Source organism: Enhydra lutris, unplaced genomic scaffold (assembly GCF_002288905.1).
Source record: "Enhydra lutris kenyoni isolate GAN:26980312 unplaced genomic scaffold, ASM228890v2 scaffoldscaffold38, whole genome shotgun sequence".
In the NCBI taxonomy this organism is placed as follows: domain Eukaryota; kingdom Metazoa; phylum Chordata; class Mammalia; order Carnivora; family Mustelidae; genus Enhydra; species Enhydra lutris.
Genome location: NW_019154122.1, coordinates 15,757,038 through 15,782,482, shown reverse-complemented (window position 1 = coordinate 15,782,482; position 25,445 = coordinate 15,757,038). Strand labels below are relative to the sequence as shown.

General features: G+C 62.4%; 1 protein-coding gene across 5 annotated transcripts; it reads right to left on the bottom strand.

Moving 5' to 3' along the window:
- Positions 1-34: 34 nt before the first annotated feature.
- On the bottom strand, positions 35-25,400 carry LOC111154613 (pleckstrin homology and RhoGEF domain containing G5). 5 transcript variants are annotated; one of them, XM_022514320.1, is made up of 22 exons: positions 25,368-25,399; positions 24,425-24,501; positions 9,680-9,809; positions 8,673-8,775; positions 8,257-8,314; positions 7,801-7,892; positions 7,218-7,354; positions 6,795-6,862; positions 6,111-6,305; positions 5,844-6,032; positions 5,490-5,585; positions 4,753-4,803; positions 4,503-4,652; positions 4,047-4,157; positions 3,797-3,946; positions 3,566-3,703; positions 3,301-3,420; positions 2,077-2,209; positions 1,873-1,988; positions 1,576-1,778; positions 381-1,142; positions 35-101 (listed from the first exon to the last, which is right to left on the bottom strand). In XM_022514320.1, exons 1-22 carry the CDS (start codon positions 25,369-25,371, stop codon positions 92-94), a joined length of 3,093 nt encoding a protein of 1,030 aa, XP_022370028.1. In that variant the 5' UTR covers positions 25,372-25,399; the 3' UTR covers positions 35-91. The 5 variants fall into 5 exon arrangements, with proteins under 5 accessions (XP_022370028.1, XP_022370027.1, XP_022370026.1 ...); XM_022514319.1 differs by having other exon boundaries at positions 6,795-6,940; positions 25,368-25,398; XM_022514318.1 differs by lacking the exon at positions 35-101 and having other exon boundaries at positions 377-1,142; positions 6,795-6,970; positions 25,368-25,400.
- Between the last annotated feature and the right edge of the window lie 45 nt (positions 25,401-25,445).

Below are 25,445 nucleotides of genomic sequence, written 5' to 3'. Positions count from 1 at the left end.
AGGCAGCAGCCAGAGCTGGGAGCGGGACGCCCCAGGAGGCACGCTGTCTGCCGTCGCTCGGTCAGGGGCTCCCTGGGGGGCCTCCCTCTGCTCAGACCTCCCTGCAAGAGAGGCGAAGGGAGAGACAGTCCTTCCTTGGTTGATGCTACTCGGAGGGGCTCTGGCCGCTCTGGCTGCCCTCCCTGCCCCACTGGAATTTTCAGGCCCCTTCCCCACTGCCCACTGTAGACACCGTCATGTAGGCTCTGGAGCAGGCTCCCGTCCCCATCCCCTAATGCCACCTGCTCCCAGCTTTAAGAGTGCCCTTACCCATTCCTGAGGCTCAGTGCCCCCCACTGCCGGCACACCGGGCCACCAGCCTTCGACCCCAGGCCACTCACGAGGCAGTAAGCGTAGAGTTAAGCAGCAGGGTGGTCCTGATTCGGTACAGCTGGGCGAGCGTCAGCTTCCGGTGCTGGGCAGAGATCCCTGTGGGGGGCTCGGACTGGACCCTGGGCAGTTCTTTGCTCCTCCTGGAGGGTCTTTCGGGCTCCCCCATCAGGCAGTTGGTTCTGCCCTCCAGCTCTGATGGCTCAGAGCCACGGCCAGGGTTTTGTGTCCCCCGGCGAGCCCAGCTGGGCCCAGCTTCCCGAGGGAAACCCTGAGTCCTCGTGCCAGGGACTGTGACGGCCAAGCAGAGTTCTGACAGACTGCGGCTGGGCGTGGGGGGCGCTCCGCACGTGGTGGCCCCTGACAGCAGCTGGAGGAGGCTGGCCTCAGATTTGGACTTGAGCAGGTGGGGCAGACGGGGCAGCAGCTGAACGGGTGTGCGGCGGCGGAGGTGGGGTGAGGGTGGAGGAGAGGGGGCTTGTGGCAATTCTGGGGGCCGGGGCACTGGCTCCCCCGCAGGGGCGGGGGCTGCAAAGTCTTGCAGGGAGGTTGGGGAGAGGGTGCCGTAGGCGGAGTCCATGGAGCAGGAGCGGCCATCCACGGGGCCCAGGGGCAGCAGCTCGCTGGTGGGCGTGACAGAGGAGGCCGTGGTGCTCAGGGAGGTCTCGTCCGACTGGGAGCTGAAGGGGCCACCCTCGAACTCCGGAGAGGATGGCGTCTCCCCGGGCTCCACCACAACCATGGCCAGGGTCTCGGTGGAGCCATCGGAAGCACTGCGGAGCCAGGAGGAGACGCTCAGGCCAGCTGCCCGGGTGGCCTGGTGCAGCCCGTGCTTGGGCACCCACAGGTCTACAGCCTCTGGCCTCTCCGGAGCAAGCGTATGGCCCACCAGCCCGATCTCCCAACTCCTGCGCCCGTAACACGGACCCCAGGAATGGCACCTGGCACCACCACAACACTCCGTCTGGCCGGACACAGTTCGAGAGCCCTTGGCTCAGCTCTCCGCCCGGCTAACACCAGACCATCAGAGTTGGCACTCCAGCTAAAAACCCTTTGCCAAGCCCACCTGGACTCAGGCGGGTGGCACAGCCCTCTCCCCCACACTGAACCATTCGGAGGAAGGGGCCGTGGCTGGGCCCTGTGCAGGGTCAGGTGCCTTGGGGCCAGGTCTGCTCTGGCTGGCAGGGGCGGGGGGGCGGGGCATACCAGCGCTGGGAGTTGAGACTGTTGCTGCTTTTGCGCAGGATGGTGGGGGAGCTAGCAGCAGAGGTGCTACTCTCCCCGCCATCCTCCTCCTCCTCCTCTTCCTCGTCGTCTTCCTCCTCCTGCTCATCCTCCTCCTCCTCCAGGCTCTGCAGGTGCTGCTGGCTGCCTGGGTGCTCCTGGGCACGCAGCTGCTGCAGCTGGTTCTGCAGGTGGGGGGGGGGGGTGCCACCCCCCCCCCCCCCCCCCGCCGGGACGCCCTGCCCACCCCCATCCGCACACCCACCACTCGGTTCCCACCTGGGCATTGTAAATGGCGTCCACCCAGCCGCGGCACAAAGCCTGGCCGTTGGCCTGGAACGTGTAGGCGCCCACGGCACTGTGGAACTCGTTCAGATAGATGAGCAGAAAAGAGCCTGGTGAGGAGGGGCTCAAATCAGCCCCGGCTAGGACCCGGAGCCCCTGACTGCCAGCTCCTGGCCTGGAATAGACCAGGCTCCTCACCAGGGTCTCGTAGCTCTCGGCACACAATCTTGTCCACCAGCAGTGGTGGTCGGACGACTTTGGTCCTCTCAGCCTTCTTCACTGCCTTGGTCACCAAGAGTAGGTCCGTAAAGAGGAAGCAGTACACGTCCATCTGCAGGGGTTGGGGGGCAGCAAGGGGAGTGGGCGAGGCCAGGGATCAGGGCCAGGGTCCTGGGACCGCAGCCTGTCTGCTGTGACACCCTCTCTTGGGCTGGGCCCTGCACCAGCCCTTCCTTACTGCACTTTGGTGATGTCGCTGGGGGCACTCAGATTTTGTCAAACACCTTCCCTGCTCCCTGCCTCCCATGAACCTGAGAATAAAATTAAAATGAAGAGAGGGGCGCCTGGGTGGCTCAGTCAGTTCAGCGTCTGCCTTCGGCTCAGGTCACGATGTCGGGGTCCCAGGATCCAGCCCCACATCAGGCTCCCTACTCAGTGGGGAGCCTGCTTTTCCCTCTGCCCCTCCACGGCTCATGCTCTCTCTTTCTCTCAAATAAATAAATAAAGTCTTTTAAAAAATTAAAATGAAGAGCAAGATGTTATTCCTTCATGGAACTATAAAGGTATAATTTATTTCAGTAAAAAGTTCACATTAAAGAGAAAAAGAAAATTTATGATCTGTGATTTTGAAAGCCACAATTTGGGGTTCCTGGGTGGCTCAGTTGGTTAAGCATCCAACTCTTGCTTTCAGCTGAGGTCATGATCTCAGGGTCCTGAGATCAACCCCCCATCGGGCTCTGCTCTCAGGAGGGAGTCTGCTTCTCGCCCCCTCCCTCTCTGCCCGCTTGCATGCACTCTTTTTCTCTCTCTCAAATAAATAAATAAATCTTTAAAACCACAATTTGCAGGCTCTGGGTTATGCACCTGGGATTAGCAGCTCAGAAGCCAGGCTCTGGGCTGTTCATGACCTGCTCTTGGAACGCACCCCCCACCCCCGACCAAGAACCCTTATGGCACCAGCAGGGGGGCAAGCCCAGCGCCCCACTGGCTGTGCCCATGCTGCCACATCTGTAAAGAATAAATTGCAGGCAGATCATGAGCCCTCAAGGGACCACAAAGTCATTCCTTGAACTGCCGCCCCAACTGACACGGCAGCTAAGAACCATTAACTAGGGCCCAGAAGGTTCCCAGGAAAGGGTGGTCCAAACCCAGAGAGCAGGAGGTGGGGAAGGGGCCCTGGGGGTGGATGGACCCTAGAGTCACCTTGCCGTCCTTCCCCTCCTTCATCCTCAGGCTCCCCTCCAGCAGCAGCTGTCGCGTCTCCTCAGGGGAGGCGCCAGGGATGGGTGCTGTCAGGTCTAGGTGCATAAACTCCTTCAGGAGCTGGTGATGGGTGGGGGTGGGGGAGGTGTAGACAGGTCAGGGTCCGACGCCCGCTCTGGCCCGGGCATCAAGCGAGATTCCCAGCACAGCCCCGGGCTGCCAGTCTGACCCTCCCTCCGTTCCAGCAGGGCCAAGGGTCCCCCACCTTGTCCACCTCGTCGTTGCTGCCCTCCACCACCTCGTAGGCGTCGATGCGGCTCACCACGGCCGCCAGCCGCTGTCGCTCCTGCCGCTGCCGCATGCACGCGTTCACGTGGTGGAGGAAGCGCTCCGCGGAGTCGATCTGCGCAGTGGGGCGGGCGACCGCGGGGTCAGGCCCGGGGTCTGCGGAGGGCCCCGAGCGGCAGAGGGGGACCCCGCCCGCCGCCCCGGTTACCATGGTGACGACGGCCTCCTTGGCGCGCGGCTCGTCCGTCCTCCTCAGCACCGACTTGAGCAGCAGCGGGTACTTGGTGAGCCGCTGGTGGGGCTTGGCCAGCATGTCGCTCAGCTTCAGCCGCTGGCACTGCGGGTGCTTCTCGGCCCACTGCGGCGCGGGCACCGGCGGGGCTCAGGTAAGCTCCGCCCCCGGGCTCCATGCCCCGCCCATGCCCCGCCCACCGTCCCGCGGTCCCGCCCGCGCTCACCGTGACGTAGGCCCGGAAGAGGTCGTTGTCGCGCAGCAGGCCGCGCATGTACTCCATGCAGCCCTCCTCCTCCAGGCAGTACCGGACATAGGGCTTGAACAGGGAGCCGAACTGGCCCGGGGCGGAACAGGCCCGGTCACCGCGCGCTCTCCGCGGCCGGGCCCTGCGCCAGCCCCTCTTCAGGCACTTTCGTGACCACCCCAAGGTGTGGCAAATGTTATCACCCCAGTGTCCAAACCGAACTTCCGCGGAAGTGACCGCCCTCCCCAAGGAGGAAAGGCAGGTGGCCTGGTGGGGTTCAAACCCGGCGCCCGACTCGGAATTCTTTGTCCCCGAACACTAGGGGTCCTCTGGGGCCCCTGGTGGTGGGGGGGGAGGGGCTGGGGTGACTGGCAGACCGGATTGGCGCTCCGGCCCTGACGCAGTGCCCCCGCCGGGGTCCGGCCCGGCCCGTACCATCTTGAAGCCTCTGAGGAAGTCCCCGGGCTGCAGCAGCGCCCGCGTGCGCCGCGCCTTCTCCAGCACCGGCGCCATCACGCTGGCCCACAGTCCGCGGTGCAGCCGCGCGATCTCGGGGATGTTGCTGAACAGGCGCTCGGCCTCCACCTGCGCGGGGCGGGAGGTGCGCTCGGCCCCGCCCCGAGGACAAGCCCCGCCCTCGGCCCCGCCCCTTCCATCGGCACCCGGGCCCCAGGCCTCGCCTCACCTCGCATAGCAGCCCGGACTCTTGCAGGTTCAGGAGGCAGCAGAGGAACAGCTGTGGGGGCAGGGAGCGAGGCAGCTGGGGGGCGTCCCGGTCCCGACGCCCCACCCAGACTCAGACTCCTCTCTACCCCTTCCCCCTCCCAGGAAACCCTGAAGCAGCCTGGGACAGAGCCGGTTCACCCCATCAGAAAAGGCCCAGCCTCCACAGCCCAGCTGGGGGTCGGCCGGCCCCGCCCCCACCTGCAGGGACATCTCTGGGAGACTGGCCTTGCAGTCACACCTGGAGCTCTTTCCTCCCTCTCTGCCCTGGCTCAGCCTCCGAGTTTCAACGAGGACGTTTTCCATGAACCCCAAGCTCAGGATAGGTGCGCTCCCCTGGCTGAAGTACGCACACACACACACACACACACACACACTCTCTCTTTCTCTCCGCCTCCGCGTCCAGGGGTCTAGGGCGTGGCTGCTGGACAGCTCGTACACAGCAAGTGCTCGGGAATAATCACTGAGTCAATGTGCCCAGTGTCCACCCAGCCGACGCCACACACTTGCCCAAAGTCCCTGGCAGGTGCCTGGCCTGTGGGACTCATCTCCTCCTCCCTGGGGAGCAGCCCTTCTCCCTCTCCTTCCCCTGTTCCTTCTGCAAAGCCCCAAACTCTGCTCAAGGGCCCCCAGCACGAGGCTACGGGGCTGGGGCAGGGGGGAAGGCTGGCTCTGGGCCAGGTGTGGTCCCACACTCACGTTGGTGATCACCCGCAGTTTCTTAATGTAGGAGGCCTCCGTGTGCAGGAGCTCCCACACCGCCTCCTGCTGGTGGCACTGCCTCCGCGTCAGCTTCTGCAGGAAGGGCAGTGGGTCGGCCAAGAGGTCCAGGGTGTGCCCAGATGACCAGGGAGGAGACACACAACCTTGCAGGCCACGTCCTTTTCCCGGCGGGAACATGGAGGTCCCCCGAGTTCTGGGCCCTCCTCTCCCATTGAGACAGCCAAGTGGCGCTGCACTTTCCTTGCCTCAGTTTCCCCACAGTGAGTTAATGATGACAGCAGCCTGGCAGGGCTGCCCCACAGAAAGTCCTGTCACTGTGGTGGTACCAACCTCATGCCCGTCAATGAGCTCCCGCCAGCTGTCCTCCAGCTGTAGGCAGGCGTCGTCCTCCTCTTCCTCCTCATCCCCCTCTTCCTCCCATGAGTCGTGGTCGAAGCGCAGCCTCCGGGCCAGCCGGGGCAGCCCGAAGAGGCCATACGCGTGCAGTTTGCCCTCCAGCTGCTCCATCTTGTCCACCTCCTGGAAGGACACCCATGGTTGGGGTCAGGGGACAGGGCCAGCCAGCTGCCCCGTCCCCGGGCCTCTGGGACCACCTACCCGGCCAAAGGTGCTGGTGCTGGGGCCCGAGCTGAAGAAGCCACTGAAGCGACTGGCAGCCCGGTTCTTCCAGCTGTCACTGCCACCACTGCTGCCACTGGGCAGAGAGCAGCTGGAAGATGCGGGGGCCTCCTGGCCAGGGATGCTCGTCTCCCCCAGGAACTCCGACATGTTCTTTCGGCGGCGCCCAGGGGCCTGGCCAGGGAGGGGGATCAAGGCCAGGCCCACCCCGGCTCCCGCAGTCCCACCCCACAGTGGGCCTCCTGGACCTCCAGCAAGCTTGAGATGTGGGAGGGGTTTTGCACGTCGCCCACCCTGGGAGGTCGCCTCTCCTGAGATCCAGACCTGCTCTGGGGCTGGAAGAGCCAGGCACAAACGCACCTGGGCCACCCCTCCCCCAGCCCCAAGCACACACAGTCACATGCATATTTCATGCACTTATAAGCACAGCCTCAAACGGATCCACAACACACACACACACACACACACACACACACACACACACACACACACTCTGGGGCACCAGCAGACACTCAAAGACAAGACCCATTATCTTGGGGTCCCCTGTCCTCAGAGCCAGCCTTATTTTCCAGAGGGGAAATTAAAGCCCAAGAGAGGGGTGAAGGGCCCAGGTGACCTCCCCCTAAGCCGCTCCCCACCCCCAGTCCCGACACAGTGCCTCACCAGGATGTCCAGGCTCTCCCGGCGGCTCTGGGGGTCCGCACGCTCCAAGGAGGGGGTCCCGGCCCTAGCTGGCCGCAGGATTGGCAGACTCAGGGACTTGGAGTCCTTTACTCCCTGCTCCACCTTCCCCTCGTCCCCTGGCTTGGCTGGGGCAGCATCGGGGGGAAGAAGAGATCCTCAGCCCCAGTGGTGAAGGGGACCACAGACCTCTCTCTCCTGAGGATCCAAACCAAGACCTGGCTGCCCTCGCCTGGGGCCCCGCCCCACCAGCACCTACAGCCAGGGCCCGGCAGAGACACCTGTATGGTAATGAGCCCACTCAGGGCCGTGGCCAGTGGGAATCTGAGCCTGGGAAGAAGCAGCCATCTCCGGGGGGTCCCCAGCTTGGGCCTAGCCACCCTGCCTGCCAGGTTCACCGCTCACCTTTGACCCGCAGGTAGTGTCCCCCAAACCGGTAGGCCTCAAAGGTGAGGGACAGGGGTGTGTTGGACTGGTCCAGGTAGATATCCACTTTACCCAGGGCTACGCCCTTCCTTTCAAACACCGGCAGCAGCACCTCCCTGCCCCAGGACAGGAGGGGTACGGGTTAGGGGGCAGGCAGAAGAACCCCCTTCCCTGGGCACAGCTCCAGCTCCACCCCACCTTATGGATGATGAAGGGAGACACCCACAGGGTCATACAGAGGCACCAAGACATACAGGTGCGTGCACACACACACCTGCTAACAGAGGGCCACACACTCCTACAAGCATCTCCGCACAGGCCAGCATGCCCACGCCCTCGCTCTTGCGGGTCTGCACACCAGAGCAGACGCTGTCACATGCAGGGCCACATCCAGGAACTGAGCCACGTGCACATGTGTTGGGACACACAGGGATCTCTGCCCAGAGGTGGGAAACCTGCTCACTCACAGGCCACCACACACACATACACCGCTATGCCTTCAAGAAGCCATGCCTACCCTCCCCCGCCCCACTCCCTCTGCCTTGGCCCCACCAAGCCCTACCCCAGCGACTTCTTCTTCATGGCTGGAACGATCTCTGTCTCAATGTCCACATTCAGGTCAAATTTCAGGGTGAAGCACTCCTTGCTTGGGTCCTGAAAGGGCACGGGTCTCTTCACTTCGGTGCCCCTTGTCTCTGAACCTCCTCCCAGGGTCCAGGATGGAAACCCCAGCATGGGAGTGAATGCAAGGATCCCCCCAGGCTGCCTTGGTCCCAGGGAGGTCCCCTGTATCCCTCTCGCCCAAGGGAGGAGTTCCTGTAGCATCTGGCTCCTGGCTAAGGTGGGCAATACTGGGCTGCAGGGCACAGTGGTGGGGGAGGGGAACCCACTCACTCCAGACCCCATCCCTGGTCCTGGAAGTCAGAGCAGACAAGCCCAGCCTTGGGGATGGAAAGGGACAGGCCCAGGAAGGGCAGGGGCTGGCAGGAGCCCCCTTGACAGCCTGGGGACTCCTTACATCTGTGTGTCTCCTTCTTGCCTTCTTGGAGAGTTTCAGGCCTGTGCTCTTCCGGTCCCTGCAGGACAGAGGGCAGAGGTCAGAGGGCATGGCTAGACCCTCACCAGGGTGGGATGTGAATGGGCCCTAGCTGGCCACCCGCTCCTTGCTCACCCCAGGGGTGACAGATAACTCAGGTGTGCTCAGGCAGCCCAAGGCCCACAGGGTCTGTGAGCCCTCTCGTGGCCAAACGCAGGAGCTACACCCAGTGGTACCTAGTCAGGCAGAGTCCTAGCCCCGGAGCTGGAGGCGGGCCCAGGCGGGACAGCCTCCTCCAGAAACTGGGTGTCCATGGTGGCAGGGAGGGGTCTCCAGTCAGGCCTTCGGAAGCCTCTGGTCTTGGATCTCAAATCAGAGTGTCTGCTTTGCCCACCTACCCTTTGCCGTCCACAGAGCTTTCCTCTTCCTCCTCCAAGTCCACTGCAGGGCTGGTGCGTGGGGGGCATGACCGGGTAGACACGTTCCGGGCCAGGACAGAGCCTTTGGAGTAAAGTGAGAGGAAAGGTCATGCCTCCTCCCTCTCTGGCCCCCTTCTCATCCTGCTACCAGCCCCGGGCTCCCCCTTCCCCGGAGGAGCGAGCGCCCTGCAGGTCGAGGACGGGAAGGGGCTCTGTCATTGTTCCGTATCTCTCCACCGCTAGACTCAAAAAGACACAAGGACCCTGGGGTGATACCCCAGGCGATGCCCTGCCTTCAGTACAAACCCACCTGTGGCCTCAGTTTACCCTTCTATAAAATAGGCAGGAGGAAATCCTGCCTCTGGGATTGCCGCAGGAAGGGACCAACGTCTACGGCTCTTCCCTTGGGCCTCCTCTCCCCACCACCATGATGACACCCAAGGTCCCCGGGGCTTGGCAGAGGCGGAGAGTCCTTTCACCCCTCTGACCTGCTGTAAAGGGAGACAGTCTGGCATTTCTGGTCAGGCAGCTGGTTGCCAGCGGGGCCCAGGCCAGGTCCCTATGCAGCGGAGGGGTTTCTTGTTCCCGAGACCTGCCCGCCCCGCCCTCCACCGCTCTGCTCGCCAGTAGCCTGGCTGAGGGATCTGCCCAGCAGTCCCGGCCCTAAGGACAAGAAGAAAGGGGACTCTTCCATGATGACCCAGGGGCAAGTTGGAGGAGCAGCTCCTGGAGACGTACCAGACCCACAACCTGGTACAGACAGGCCTGCTCTTGAGATGGGGCACTGTCCCGACTTCTCTTATTAAAACACTGGGAGCACAAAAGGGGATGTAACATTCTTGGGTTTCACTGTTTTCGGTCACAGCTCCGGTCCTTGTGACGGCCCTGTCGCCGCTCTGACAGTTACCAAGACGCCATGCCCCTAGACAGGGAGCTGCTGCTCTGGGAACTCGAAGGGACGGGCTGGGGCCCCTCCCCACGCTCACCTTGTGGGGGCAGGTCAAAGCGGACGTGCCCATCATAATGCATGGCGCTGTGGAACTTGCTGTCACAGGCCTCACAGAGGTTGAGGGGTCCCCGGCGGTGCAGCTGCTGGCACTCAGCGTGGTGGCATACCTTTTGGGGAAGGAGGGATGCTGGCAGGGAGGGCCCCCGGCGGGCACAGCGGCAGCGGGCACAGCGGCAGCGGGCACCACGGCGGCCCAGACCACTGCAGGCCACAGGCCCAGGCTCCTGGTCGCTCCCAAGGCTGCTCGTTTCTCAGCCATCCATTCCCCACAGGGGGCCTCGTGCTCCTTAATTCACTCTGTGGACAGTCCCCCAGCCGCACTATGTGTCCATTGTGGAGGATCCACCGAGAAAAGCAGATCCCCGCCCTCGAAGAACAAAGTGTGGAGGGGAAATTTCCAGGGAGGAACCACGAGGCAGTTGCTACCAGGGCCTCTTCCTGGGGTTCAGGAAGGAAGGGTACCCCGAAGTGCTCAGGGGTGACATCTGGTTTGGCCAGCTCTGTGTCAGAACCGGCAAAGCCCTTCCTGTCCATCCCCCACCACCAGCCCCTCTGCCCTAAGTTCTGTGACGTGTCTGGCCCCTGCATGCAACCTCGCATGGGGTGAAGGGGGTGATGCCAGAGTCCACAAAAGGCACGGGCATCTGGTGCTAAGGCAGTGCTCCCCCCCGCCCCGGGTATTTACCGTATTTACTCTATCACCCTATGTTCTCCCCAATCCCTGGGGAGGACTGCCATACCTGTCCTCTGCCCTCTGGCTCCCACAGCTCACCTCCAGCCCACTCTGCTTCCCACTTTCCTTGTTCCCCACCAGGTTCACCCACCTGCCCCACACTGGGGGGGCCTCCCCCTGCTCCAATCCAGCCAGCCTGCCAGTGAGAGCAGCCCAGCTGCCAGGGTGTGGAACTGCTCAGCGCCCTCCCTCCCCTACACCATCAGGCTCCCTGTCCTTTGGCTCAAAGGCCCTGTTCTCCACCTCCAGCTTCTCACACCCCCTTTCAGTGAGACTCCATGAAACAGGTCTCCATCCTGATCACTTCCTCGTTTTCCCTCCCAGTACTCATTAACGTGTCTTCCCTGACTTTCCATTTTTAAGTATTTCAGACCTACAGAGAATTGTAAGAACGGTACAGTGACCTCCACATTCCCCTCTAGCTTCCCCAGTCGTGAGCATTTGTCGTGCTGTGCTCCCCTCTCATTTCCCCCTCCCCAGGTGTGGAAGAGCACGGCCATTCTCCTACAAAACCCCAATACAACTGTCACGGTCGGGAAACATCACAGATATATGACCCATCCGTAGTCTAAGTTTGCATCCGCCCATCTGCCTGTACCATGGCCTTTACGGATTTGTTTTCCCACACAGGAGCCTGTTCAAGATTCACACACACTCTCAGTTGCATCTGTTTATTCCCTTAAGGACGAGTTTTCCACATGTTTCTGTTGTTTTCTTTCAGGACATCGATACTTTTGAAGCATTCAAGCCAGTGGTCTGGCAGAAAGTCCCTCCATGGGGATCCTTCCGGAGGACCTCAGGTGGTTTCAGGCCGAGCATCTGGGCAGGGACATGAGAGGACAGCATCCCCTTCCATGCGGCCAGCTGCCGGGTCACCTGGGGACCCCCTGTACTGTGTAAAGGTCCTTTTTCTCTTTGGGCTGAATAAGTAGCCTGTGGGGGCTACTCTGAGATACCCGGAGCCCCAGCAACTCCAGGGTTCTCACACCCACTGGTGATGTCTGCCTAAACCGAATAGGACTACAATGGTTGCAAAGAAGATTTTTCTACCTTAGAAAATCTTCTCTTCTCTCTCAGACCCTCTCCCCTCGTTTCCCCTTCCATCCCCCCAACTCCCTCCTCTTGGGCCCCCAGCCACCGCCGTGTTTCTAAGTCCACCCACGGGACCCAGCCCTTGGCACAGGGGGTCTCTCTCACACCATCTCGTCCTCCGTGGTTCCCCAAGCCCCATTCTCTGCTGTCCCCAGGCAGCTCTCAGCCCCCCTTTGTCCACTTCCCGCTCATCTCCCAGCCCACGGCCCCTCACCACCCCCCCCCAGTCACATGACTCCGCTGTCTACAGGCTGGTGCCTCCCAGAGGTCAACTCTCAGGGAGGTCCTCACCCAGGACACCAGACCCTTGGCGGCTTCCCCCTTGGATACTAAGGAGTACGTCAGATTGCAAACGCCCACCCGTGAACTGCTCAACCGTCCCACACGGCTCCCTGAACTAGAGTCGACGGCAGTGCCTTGCTGCTTTGGGGGGGGCATGGGGCTGAACAGCAGCCCCCCAGAAAGACGGGTCGAGTCATCATGCCCAGGACTTCAGAGGATGGCTTTATTTGGAAATAGGGTCCCTGCAGATGTGAGCAGTGAAGACGAGGTCATGCTGGGCTCTAACAATCCTCCGAGCAGGGTCCCTACCAAATGAGGAGGGACAGAGACAAGGACACACGGGCAGATGATGCCGTCGCCACTACATTGTGTGGGTCTCCGCATGAGGATCAACTTCCGCCCACCCTGGGTGCTCCGTGTTATGGCAGCCCCCGGGGAAACGGATCCATTAGGCCAAAATCCTTGGGGTCACTCTGATCTCTGTCACACCTCAGCCTGGGCGAGAATGCTGGCGGCCCTCCCTTCACTATCGGTAGCTTCAAGCCGCCCACGCCCACTGGCCCACTGCTGCCCCCTGGCCTCGGTCAGGGTCACCTCTCACCCCACCCACAACAATGACCCCATTACTGGTCTCCCTGTTTCCACCCTTGCCCTCAATCATTTGCTCGCCACAAGGAGCCCGAGCGGCCCCTGCACAAAACACTCAGCGGCTTCCTGTCTCCCTGCAGGAAAAGCCAGAGTCCTGTGCGGTGACCGTGGGGGCCTCATGCCCTGTCCTACCATCCAGGCTCCCTCCGCGCCACCCGCCACCCCCGTGCCCCTGTGCTTCGGAAACCCCACATCTGCTGCTCCCTCGGCCTGGAATGCTCTTCCCCGGACACGGAAGTGACAGACCTTTACTCTAAAATCACTGTCCCTTCACACTCCCCGTCCCCTCGGTGCCCTGTCTGCCAGGGAGCAGCCTGCCTGTTTCTCTCTGCTCCCTCCACACCTCGCCAGCCCGAGGACAGCGATGTTAGCCTGCCCCACTCACTGCCCTATCTCCAGTCCTCGCTGCTCAGAGAATACTTGCTTCATTCAGTAAGTAGGGCGATGGAGGGTCGCAGGAGGGCTCTGGGCTGGGGAGAACCCAATCAGAGATTTCCAAGGTGACAGGGTGAGGACAGATGGCCTCGAGACAGCAGAGGAAGGAGTCAAAGAGGATGAAGAAGGTGGCTGAAAAGTCTGATCTAGACTTATAACCTGATCACTATGTGCCTGGGGGCTGTGCTAAGGGCCCCTCGCCCCAGCAGGTAGGAGCTGTGACAGCCCCTATCTTACAGAAGAGGAAAGGGAGACTCGGGAGGTTTTCAAGTAACTTGTTGAAGGTCACCAGCCAGTGAAGCCGGGACCCGAAGCCAGTGCCGTGAAGCTCCAGCTCCTAGATTTCCAGCACATGAATGCGTAGCTGAGAAGGAAGACAGGAGCAGGGGAGGCTGGCCCCAGGGCAGCCTGGGGAGAGGGGGCAGTGGCTGTAGAGACAAGAGGGAAGCAATCATAGTTTGAGGCTCACTGTTTGGCTCCTGTGTCCCCCCCAGTCATCCATTAGACCGAAAAATAAAAACCCAAACCCCCAAAACCATGGGCACAGAAATGACAGCAAGCAGGGGGCAGCCTGGGCCCTGGGCAGGTGGCTGTGGACACGATGGCCCAGATTCCCGATGGCAGCCTGAGCGCCAGGTGCCCCCCGCTGCCACACCCTCCTCAAATGGTCTTCAAGTGTGTTCCTGGGGCTTTGGGCAGGCTGTGAGTTGTGCCCTTCAGCCAGAGCCACTGTTTCTATTCTCATTTTATCTACTCCAAAATAGCATGAAAACCACTATCCTCAGTCACAGCTCTGCCGCCCGCACCGTGGCGTCCCTGGGGCGCTGCAGACAGAGTGAGCATTGGCTGTGCGGCTTCTGGAACCCCCCCTCCAAAAGCTGCAAACTTCTCCTCTTGACAATGAATCTAGGGAAAGCGCCCACCCCACTTCAGCCCCTTCTCCGCAGGAGCCCCACAGTCTGCCAGCTAGGCAGCCATCCCCCACCCTTGCAGGCAGCCTGGCAGCCAGCCTGGCACAGGTACCCCCCCACTTCCAGGCCTCTTGTGATTTCCCTGACAGCTTCATTTTGCTGGTACCAGGCTTGGAACAGAGCGGTGGGGCTGCTGACCTTCGGGTCACCCAGGCCCTAGTCGCACAGTGGGGGATGACATGGCAGGACCCCTTGCTAGGTTGGAAGGGTCCCGCAGAGGGCCTCTGGGACCCTTCCAGCCCAAGTCCCTGGTTCCCTGCCACAAGCCTATCTTTAAACCAATCTAATATACAGACCATCGATTTTCACATGAGAATTCACTCCTGACAGCAGATTCAGCATTCAACAACTATTTATCAAGCACCTACTGTGTGCCCACCCTGTGAAGGTACTTGTCTCCCTTGAGACACTCGGGAATGCTCATTTCCTGTCACTCTGGCGGGCTCTGGGGAGTCTCACCACAGCTCCTATTACTACTAACATAATATTGTTACCATGGCTACTACTGATGGTGGTGATGATGGGAGCCTGTGCCCGGCCTGTGGCTGACCGCCTCTGCTCCCAACCTCCCAGCAGCCCCCGCACTCAGGGACAGCAGGACATGTGAGGGGCAGGCCCCAGATCTGAACCAGGTAGGTGTTTCTTCACTTAACAGGTCTGTTGACAATAAACTTCCAGGAACCCCCACCCCCACCCCAAGAATCACGAGCCTAACTGGGAGCTCAGGTTGGGCTGGGCACGGCCCTCTTGCTCCGAGTCTCTTCCCCCACCCCTTCTCATACCTCCATCCCCAGACGGCAGGGTCTCCACAGCTCCCTTCAGGAACCAGGGTCTAAAGCAGGGCAGTCCCTTCCCAAAGCCAGACTCTTGGACCTTCTCAGACCAAGGTGCCTACTCTCCACCTTGGCTGCCCTCGGAGGGCAGCAGCACCCCTGCCCGCGGGGGAGGGGCAGCGGGGGTGGGTTCCCAGGGCTCAACCCAAAGAGGAGAGCCCCCTGGACCAAAAGGCCAGATCACCCAGGAGCTCCAAAGGCAGCGGATGGACCCCAACTTTACAAATAACAAAGGGGGCCCTTTAGGGAGCATGGTCAAGGCTGCCCCCCAATGGGGATGGGGTCAGAATTCTGACCAGAAGTCAGAATTCCCCACACACACTAGGGCTGGGGCCAGAGGCCGGAGCAGGGGGCTGTGGGCAGGGCCCGGACAGGGGCAGGGAAGGGGGGGGGGGCTCCAGCGCAGGGCCTGGGACCCTCAGGTGTGTCCGGAGGCAGCCCCAGACACAAAAGGCTCAGGGCTGGCCGGCCCCCGCCGCCGCCCGGCCCCCTCGGTCGCGGGGTGGGGAAGCATCCCGCGGGGCCGGGAGTCGCGCGCCCCCCGCCCCGCCCCTCCTACCTGTCCTTCACCGTCGCGGGCGCGACCCCCCGCCTGGCAGGGCAGCCCGGGGCCCGGCCTGGAGGCCGCGCGGCGCCCGGAGACGCCGGGGCCCGTCCCCATGGCGGCCGGAGGAAGCGGCGGTCTGCGCCGCCCGCCGGACAAAGCGCGGGGCTCCGCTTCCTGCCATTGTGCGGCCGCGCCCGCCCCCGGCCCTGCGCGCCGGGACCCCGGGGGCCCCCGCCTGCCTGGTCCCCGCCCGCCTGCGCCACTCCGGGGCGGTTCCGCGGCGCCCCCAGCCCTGCCCCCGGGGCGCTCCCCGCAACACCCCGCTGTCCCGCGCCTCCACTGCGGAGCCCAGACCCCAGCCCAGCAGTGCGGGCGCCGGGCCCTGCCCTGCCCTCCTCCCCACCCCCAACGCCAACGTCTGGGGCGCAAAGACCCCTCCCTGCAGTCCCAGAGACCCCGCCTCTGAGCCTCAGGTCCCGGACCAACCCCCCGCCCCCCGACTCCCTCTCCCAAGGGAGCTCCCGAACGCTGCGGCATAAGGGGGGGGGGCAGGACTGGGGCACAGTCCCACCCGTGTCCTCGGACCCCGCTCTGTGTCCTGTCCCAGGGACGCCTGTCTCTGCTCTGACCTCCAGCTGCGCGGGCCGCCCCTCCGGCGCTCAGAGGCCCTCCTGAGAGCCACCCTAGCGCCCGCCCGCAGTCCTGAGTCCCGAGCCTGCGACACCCTGCTCCCACTGCCCTGCGGTGGCGCCGAGGAACGGAGGGCGCCCGGCCACCGGGGACGACAGGATGAGGCAGCGGGCGATAGGCAGGCATGTTGGTGGAAAGGGCGGAGAGGGTAGTCCTTTGGGAGCTCCCGGAGTTGGGTGAGGAGAGTCAGGAAAACCCCGAAGCCCAACTGGGCTTTCCCCCAGATTGCGAATCTTAGCAGCTCCAGGCTGGGTCCCTACCGCCTGCCCCACCCGGGGCGGCGGGGGGGACGTTCTCATGGAAGCCTGAGAGGGGAGGATTAGGGAATGGGTGTCCCCGCTGTAGGGTGGGGTAAGGTGAGGGTGGGGTCCCCAATGTAGCTTGTCAGAGAGTTTGTTTCTCCACTCATTCCCAAGAGGTGGGGGCAGGCGCTACTATCCCCACTCACTGCTGGGGTAAAGGGACATAAAAGGCCACAGGCAGGACTGAAACCCAGACTTCTGACCCCATCTCAGTAACTATGGGGCTGCCGGGGGGGGGGGGGGGTTGATGTCATCAGCCCCCCAGCCCCACCCCCGTCCATCCCCTAGACAGCTCCTTCTCCTTCTGGTGCAGTGGGGAACCAAGGCGGGGTCTCTGAAGACAGCTGGGAAGAGGCAGCAAGCATTTCACTCCAGCCCGCCGGTTTCAAGGGCCACTTCCACTCCCAAAGCCCAAGCCGTCCCTGTCCACACTACAGGCAAATCTTCTGAACACTAAAACCCGATCATGTCACTCCCCATTGAAAACTCTCCAATGGCTTAGAATAAAATCCCACCATGCCTGGCTCCCACCTCCCCTCCTGCAAGGTCCCTCCCGGTTGTCTCCTAGCTGGCCTTGTCTCCACAGCTGCGACTCACCAAGCTCAGTGCCTGTACCTTGGCCTTCTCTGACCCCCAATCTTGTAATGGCTGGCACCAGACCCCCACTTCAATGCCACCTCATAAACGAGGCCTTTACTTCCTCTCAGAATAATTAGCCCCTTGCATCCCTCATTCTCAATCCTCTAAAGAATTATTTCCTCCTAAGCATCCAAAACTACCTGAACTTGTTTTACTTCTTTGTTCACTTCTCGATTATCACTCCTCCGTGCTAGAATGTCCTCTCCAGAGGTCAGGGGCCTTGGCTGTCTGGGCCACACTCATCGTCCACACTGAGAACAGGTCTGGCCCATGGCAGGTGCTCAGTGAGACTAGATGAGAACAGACGGAGGAAGGCAGAGGAAGGGTCTTCATGCCAGAGTGGGCCATGGGGGCAGGGAAGGTCTCGGCCTGGATGTCCCTTCCTGCTGCTGATGGTCAACAAAGCTGTCCCAACCGTCTAACCACAGTTTCTCTTCTGCCTCCTAGCATCTGTGACCTTGGGCCTGTCGGCCTATCTAGCACAGTTGCTACCACAGATCTCTGTCCTCACGGCCCCACAGCACTGACAGCTGAGTGCCAGGCCTGTGCCAGGGGTTTGAGGCACCAGAGGTCACCCAAGTGACCAGGCCCTGGCCTTCCCCAAGTCATGCTGCTGCTGAAGCACCCTCCAGGCAAGGCAGAGGGCTGCTACTTTGAGGACCAGGGCCCTAGAGCCCCAGGGCCAAGAGTGCAGGGTCAAGGACAGCAGAGCAAAGGGAAGAAAGGAGCCCCCAGCCCTTGCACCGGGGGAGGGGGAAGGCCTCAGCAATCTCCTGGGTCCCCAACTCCTCTGTGAGAAGGAGCTGAAATAGCCCATGCACAGAACAAAGAGGTCCCAGCCCCTGTCTCCCTGGGGAGGGGGCCCCTCTTCGCCCAGCCCCAGCTCCAGGCTCATGAGTCAGGGCTGGCTTGTTGAAACTGATACCCAGAAACCAGATGCTGGGCTGATGAATAATGGAGTCTCCAAGGCAGGAGCCCCCTTTCATTTCCCCCAGCACCATCTCCCCAACCCCAGCAAAGCAGAGGATGGTGGGCAGTTGAGCCCCACAACAGGTTGGGGATCCGGCCTGGTCTTTGGTGCGACAGAGGAATTCCTACTCCAGGAGCGACCATAGGTCTGGGTCTAGCTCATGCTCTCCTCATAGCTGACCAGCCTGGACGGAGCATCTTGGCTAGAGGGACAGGACTGCCCAGAAGCTCCTGATCCCGGGCTAAGCTCGCCTGGGAGCTGACTGGCCCCCAAGGCCCCATGTGGCACCTTGGAAATCCAGGGGCGGAGGCTGCAGGTTTGAGCAGGCTGGCCAGGGTGGGGCTAGCTCTGCCAGGAGACTCTCCTAGCTCCAAACAGCCCACCCAGCCCCTCCCTTCCCCCCAGGCCTGGGCCTCACTCCCTTGGATTCTGGGGCCCACCTGGAGGCAGAGCCTGCTTTAAGGCCCTGCCCTGTGCTGAGCAGATGGCAGGGGTGTAGAGAACCTCTCTGCCGGCCAGGCTAACTATACAGGCCCCAGAAGTCAGCAAGGCCCTTACCCGCCCCTTTATCCCAGGGAGCGGTCCAGCTGGGACCCAGCGCTAAGGAGAGAGGTAGAGGCTGTGGTCAGTGGACTTCACCTTCTGCCCAGTCCCAGCACAAATGTGCCAGATCCTGGAGTCCAAGATCCTAGGACTGAAGCCAGCACCTTCTCCTGACACCTCTCTCTCTAGTGAACTAGAAGGCTCCTTGGGAGGGGCTGAGGGAGGAGACGCAGGCCTGGGCTGCAGAAGACCTGCTTCTGGGCTCCACCTACCCCCGCCCTCACCCACCTGTGCAAAGAGGGCATTGGGCAGTTCTCTAGAATATTCTACCTAGGGATGGCCCCTGGGCCCTAATGTGTGCCTGGACCCTGGCCAAGGGACAGAGAATAGGAAAATCCTCCTAGAGCCCCGCAAACCTGGGGAAGGTTCCTTCGAAATCTGTAGGACCCAGGGCCCCCTCTGCCTCCATTTCGGCGTCTTTGATCAAGGCCAGCCAGGGCCTCTCCATGTTCTTGGGTCCTCTCCCTCTCCCCCGCCCCCCAAGCGGGTCCTGACCAGGCCAGGCCGCCCGACGCTCAGGCTCGCGCGCCCCCTGCCGGCCTCGAGATGACTTTCCGCCCGGGACCAACTCCCCGACGCCCAGCTCCCGCAGGGTCGCCGAAGCCTCCCAGCACCCCGCGCCAAGGCCCCTCCGGAAACTTCTCGCCCTGCCAACAATCCTCACACCGGGGCTGGGGCCCTATAAGCTCCTCACGGCCACAGCGCCGAGCCAACCCCACCCTAGAGTCCCAGGGGCGGGGGCGGGAGCTTGAGCCCATTCCACCCTCAAGTAAATGGAGGCAGAGCCAGTGGAGCCCATCGATACCCGCCCCCACAGCCCTAGGACTGCGTGGGACCCTCTCCTCCCGGTTCTGTCCACTAATTCGGGGGCAGTCTTGGAACCCAGACCCACAGCCGTCCCGATCCCAGCCCCGTCTCGTCCCCAGCTTCCCCGTGAGACTCACCTTAGGGACATGGGTCTCCTCCCCTGTGGCTGGGGCTCTGGCCAAGACTGCCAAAGCCTGGGTGCGGGGAGGGAATGGGGGAGCCCGCGCGGAGCCGGGGGCACCGGAGCCGCGGGGCGGGCTCAGTCGGAGCAGCGCCGGCGCGGGGCGCGGGACGTAGGGGAATTACGGTAGGCCGGCGCGGGCGCTACCACCTGGGCGGGCCGGGACGTACCATCGGAGCGGCCGGCGGGCGAGGGGGGGCGCTGGGAGCCGGGGGAGGGCGGGCGCCGGAGCCCGCGGCCCTGGGGGCGGCAGGAAGCGCGGCGGGAGCTTGGGGGTCATCTAGGGGCCGGGGGATAGGGACTGTCACTGGCCCCGAGGGCGCTGGCCCTTTCCAGACGTGCGGAAAGTTCGAAGTCCCCAGGCCTTAATGACCCTGGCGCCGGAGCCACGGGCCCGCCTATCTCGGCGCCCCTCTTTCCCCCTGGCCCAGGCCGGGCCTGGCTGAAAACGGGGCCGCTCCGCCGTTCGGTGCTCCCCGGTTCTCGCTCTCCCGGCCGCCCAAGTTCAGAGTAACTCTGCCCTCTGCACAGGGGGTGCGGGGAGTGCACGGGACACAAGCGGCTCGCTGGAGGAGTCAGGCAGCCGGCCCCAAGCACACCACCCGCCTTGGCCTTCCCGAATTATCACCACGGGGTGAGGTGGGTGCGGCGGGCATGGCCCCTAGGGCCTGGGGCTGATCTGGGGCTCAGGCCCACCTCCATTTTCCCAAATCTAGATGCCTCTCGCCAGGCCCGGGCCTGGGGGCTGCCGGTTCTCCCTCCTGGCAGGCGCTGCCCTCTTTGGCAGTGCTGACCTCCCTGGGGCTGGGTCCACTCCAGGACAGCTCATCTTGGCTATAGCCCATGTGGGGGTTCCTCTGTCCTTGCCTCCGGGGCCAGGCACCCCATGCCCTCAACTGCTCCCACAGGGAATTACTTTGCCAAAAGCAAGGAGTTCCTCCTTGCTTCTCTGGTCCGGCCACTCCCCGCAGCTGCAAACTGGACTGCCACCTGTCTACAGCTGACCAGCATCTGAAAGTCACCCCCAGAAATCCCCAGACTCTGGCCGCTCTCAAGGACACCCTGGCCTCCCACCTCTCACCCCCAAAGCCTTGATCCAGAGAATAGGTGACTCCCTCTCCCATTATTCACCACATCCTGCCCATTCTTTCCCCACAAGGATCCCAGATCCACCCCTTCCTCTGCCTGTGTCCACTGGTCTTCATTTGGCCACCCCTCCCTAGCACCCCTCCTCCTGACTCATCCCTGCCACCGCACAGCCTACTGTGAAACTGGAAGGGACTCCACTCTCTCTGCTTGAATACCTCTAGGAATGGAGTGCTCACAAACACCAAATCTGAGTGAGAATTTTAAATTTACCTTAAAAAAAAAGGAATGGGGTGATCACAGCCTGTACACTGGGGTGAGCTCCCACTCCTGCCAGGACCCTTGGAGCCTGGCAGAAAAATTCACTTCCCTTTCCTCCTGACAGATCTTAGAAACAGGGAGGCTCTGGGGACAGAGATCTGGTGTGAGTCCTGGCCTGACCGTGGCAAGTCATTTAACTCCCTTCTTCGCAGTATCCTGTCAGGAAGGTGGAGACGGGGAGATGGGGTGGTCCCTACTGCACAGGGTGGGTGTGAGGACAAGAGTTTCCTGCGGGGATGCAGGAATGAAGAGCGGCTGCTAGAATCATTACCTTTTAGGATGATACCCTGAGGCTCCCATCTCCAGGATAAATCAATTCCCTCCAGTGTCATGTGCCAGTGTCCCTTTGGCCTGTGTCAGCCCTTCTCCATGTCCCCTGGTGACCTGCGGTGCCCTGCACAGACTGTGACCAGAGCCCTGCCTCAAGGGGGCCCCTCCAGTAGCTGGGGAGCCAAGATACCATCTGTCCTGTGATCTCTTTGCAGGAGAGCTGGGTACCCACTGTGTCATCGCCTGGCCCTCCACAAGAGAGGAAAATAATACTTCCTTCATCTCCCTCCTTCCCGAGACTCCAAGCTCCATCTGCCCTGGGAACAGAACAGACGCGCCATAAACCTTTGCCATGCTTTGCCATACGGGGTGGGGCTAGCTGGGGTCTGGGATGGAACCCGGGGAGCCCTCAGGTCTCAGGAAGGGGAGGAGGGCACACTCCCAGCTGAGGGGTTTCTCTTCCCCTCCATGGTACGTGAACGGCCAGCATTCTCCTGAACACCTCCATCATACCACACTCCCCGCTGAGCACGGCACAACTGAGCCCCGTGTTCATCCTTCCCGCAACCCGAGAAGCCTCAGCTTGCAGATGAAGAAACTGAGGTCAGAGACGTGTCGTGATTTGCCCAGGGCTGCACAGCTGGGAAGGAGTGGGCTTTGGCCCCAGAGTTCACAGGGGTGGGCTACTCTCCACACCATCACCCTGAGGAGGGGCAGGGATACAACTTCTCTCCTGCGGTCTCCGAAGCCCTGACCTTAGGGTGCTCCCTGTCCAGTTCTGCCTCCCCCTGCCACTCCCTGGCCCGGCTCCCTCCTTAGAACCCCAGCATGCCTCCCTGCTCACTCACCTTCCTACTTCTCAACACCTCCTCATTCCTCAGGACGCCAGCAGCCTCCTCCAGGAGCCTGTCTCCCAGAACGAACTCCAGGGGTGGGGGGGACCCCAGCACGCATGAGAGGCTAACACAAAGCCTGGGGACCAGTTGGGCAAACCCATGTCCTGACTTCTCCCCTCCTCCCAGCGGAGCTAGGATGTCGGCTCCAGGAGGCCCTGGGCCTAGAACGGGGCCTGGCATAGCAGATGCGTTTGGTGAATGCACAAATGACGTCATCTCCTTTAAAAAGCTAGTCATATCCTGCTAGCCTTCTGAGCCTCGGCTGGGGAGGAGCGAGAACGAGGCTCTGGATTCCCCTCCAGACCCAGCTCTGCTCATCAGGCTGTGCAAGGTGGGCGAGGTCTCTCCTCTCCGGGCCCATTTTCATCGCGTCGCGTGAGAATAAGGCTTTTCTCCTGAGGTCTCTGTGGGCTCAGGGAGACAAGCATGAGGGCCTAACGCCCTACCTGGTGCACAAGCCTGATTGGTCAGTGGTGGTGATTCTCACCATCAAGGACAGTCTTTGCTCCTCTTCCTCACCAAAGCAGGATGTCAATCGCCTTCTCTCTTCTCACTCTCTGCTCCAGCCAACTTGACCCCTTACAAGACAAGCCTCTTGCCCCGTGTATCCTGCCCTCTCCTGTGTCTGTGGCAGCCCCCCCCTTCCTGGGCCAGTCCTGTCTGCTGCTCAGCCTCTCTCTGTTTTCTCCCCCACTGGAGGCCACCTTCTCCAAGATGTCTGCCCTCACTGGCCCCCCAGCCACTGATCACTCAGGCATCCCTGTCCCCAAAGTGAGTCTGCGCCATTGGTCCTAACAGGGGTCCCCCTGGGGACAGGACTTGGGACTCTCCCCCTGCAGGCTGGGTGACCCTCTGGCCAATGTCAGCCACACTGAGTTCCAGGCAGGCCAGGGCTGGGCTGGAGCTAGGACCTAGAGGCCATGGAAGGCCCACACTCGCTGAGACCTGGTCGCCACTCGGAGGCCTCCCCTCTGCACAGTCAGGAACCTCCCACCCTTGCCCCTGTCTGTGGCGGCTCGGGCGCCTGGCCCAGGAGCAGCTGCCTGCAGGAAGGGCCCCTGGTAGGATGTACTTTGGGGGCTGCTGAGGCCGGTGTGTTGCCAGGAGCCCCCATCTGGGAGAGAGGCAACCAGCCAACACCAGAGCCCCAGTGCCAGGCACCAGCCGAGCCAGCACGCTGTGTCTGACATCACAGCCACCCCCTTGCCTGGTGACCACGGCAACTGAAAGCCTCCCCCTCCTGTCCCCGCCCCCAGAACAGTCCCCCATGTTCCTTCTAACCTGGTCTTCCTGTACAGAATGTATGAGCATGTGTCTGGGTGGAGGGGGGTGGTAGGGGGAGCTGGGCGGTGGGAGGGTGGCATTTTTAATTTCCTGCAGCTGGCAGAGCTGAGCTACAGGGCGGTTTGGAACACAGGCTCTGCCATGACACAGATCTGGGCTCTGGGTTCCAATCCCAGCTCCACCACATCCCAGCCATGTGTCCTTGGGTGAGCCACTAGCTCCCTGAGCCTCAGTTTCTTCGTCTGTAAAGAAGAATGATGACAGTACGCACCTCCAAAGGCCAGAAGGAGGAGACAGGGGGCCCTCCGCTCCCAGGCCTGACCCAGTAAGTGCTGGAGGTTTTCATCGTGGTCACTGAAATGCATGCTGGAAGAGGCCACACTTGGGTTCAAGCCCTGGCTTGGTCTCTCATGAGCTGTGGGGCCTCAGCCAAGTCACAGGACCTCTCTGAACCTTGGTCTCTTCTTCTGGAAACCGGGGCACCCAGGCCTTCCCAGCAGAGCTGCCACCAGCAGCACATGGGGACAGAGAGCACGGGGCACCGAGCCTGGCGCGATATGGGTAGAATCGCCAGGCAATATTTATCATCCTCCCTCTCGTTCTGCCCTGCTCCCGGCTCCCAAGTCCTGGCCCTTCAGGACCAGTTGTCCCTTCTTCCCTTTGTCATTCCACAGCACAGTCACTATCACCCACTACCCTAAGTGTCCCCAATCCATGCCCAGGCCTGACTAGTGGCCCAATGCTGTAGGAAGGGTGCCAACTGAGCACTGGAGCGAAACCTCCGGCTGGGGGTGGCCCTTCCCTTCCTGGGTCTCAGCTTCCTCATCTGTGACATGAGGCCACAGCTCCCATCACCTCAGCGTGGCTGCAAGGACTGCAGCGCAGGAAAGGGCTCTGGGGCACCCCTGCTTCCCCGGCTAGCAGAAGGCCCCTCCATTTTGCTGTTTCTGAGCCAAGGGCAGGCCCTCTGCCTCCAAAACCAGGGCCCTACCCACACGTGAACCCAGATGACACCGTAGCTGGGCCAGCTGCACCCTTGCCAGGGCCCTGTGGGTATCCATGCCTGGAGAGAGAGAGGGTCAGAGCGCTGTCCCCTCTGCTCCCGGCAACCCAGGCCCTCCAGCCTCCCTACCTTGGCTGCGCGCCCCTTGTCCATGCAGTCTGGGTTCTGACAGCGCAGTCCTTTCTCCTCCGCCAGGCTCTGGTCGTCTGCAGAGGAGAGAAGCAGTGGTTATCAGTCGGGTGGGGCCCAGGGAAGCTGCGCCCCAGGCTGGGGGCACCCTGGCGGCCCTGGGGCCCCCGGTGGCCTCCACACTAGAGGATGGGTGGACCGGTCTCCTCAATCCTCCCTTCAAAGGAGGTCAGTGTCCCTTTCTCTTTTAAATGCCAACTTATCTGCACGGGAATCTGTTTGCAGAGTCCTTTTCTTGTTGCAGTTCCCCAGGGAAATTATCCAGATTCCACGGGGAGAAAACGTCTTTGGAAATAAGCGGCTCCCTCCCTCTGTCCCACTAGTGGGGGGCGGGAGTAGCTCAGTGACCTTGCGGGGCTCCAGACTCCCGGGGGATCCCCTTACGGCTGCCGGCTGCCGGGTCCGAGATCCCTTCTCACCCCTGCCCTCCACATCTCAGCCTCTGTGGACGGACTCCTCCTCAAAGGGCCGGGGTGTCCCCTTTCCCCACGGTCCATCTTTGACCCGGAATTTGGCCCCCTCCTAGCTGCCTCTCTTCCCAGGGGCTGGGGCGCAGCAGCGGAGGGGGGCAGGGAAGGGGCAGAGAGGCTGCCCGCCCCAGCCAGCCTGCAGGGCTAGATGCTGCTGAAGCGGGCCCCAACATGGGGGCAGAGTGCGGACCCCCACCGCCCCGATTTCGACACCGGCGTCCACCTCCCACCTTGAGCGGGCCTTCCCCAGAGCAGGGTAAGGAGTGCGCCCTGGCTCCCCACGGCTCCCCGCGCCCGCCCTGCCGGCCCTCCGGCCCGCGGCGCCCCCCGCCCGCGCCCCTCCTCGAGCCGGCGCGGAGGCAGTCCGACCGGCAGGCCTGCTCCGCGGGGCCGCTCGGGGGCCCCGCACTCACCCATGGAGGAAGCGCCGAGCGGCCGGGGACAGGGCGGGGCAGGTGGGCGGCGGGAGGAGCCCGCCGGGAAGCCCCGCC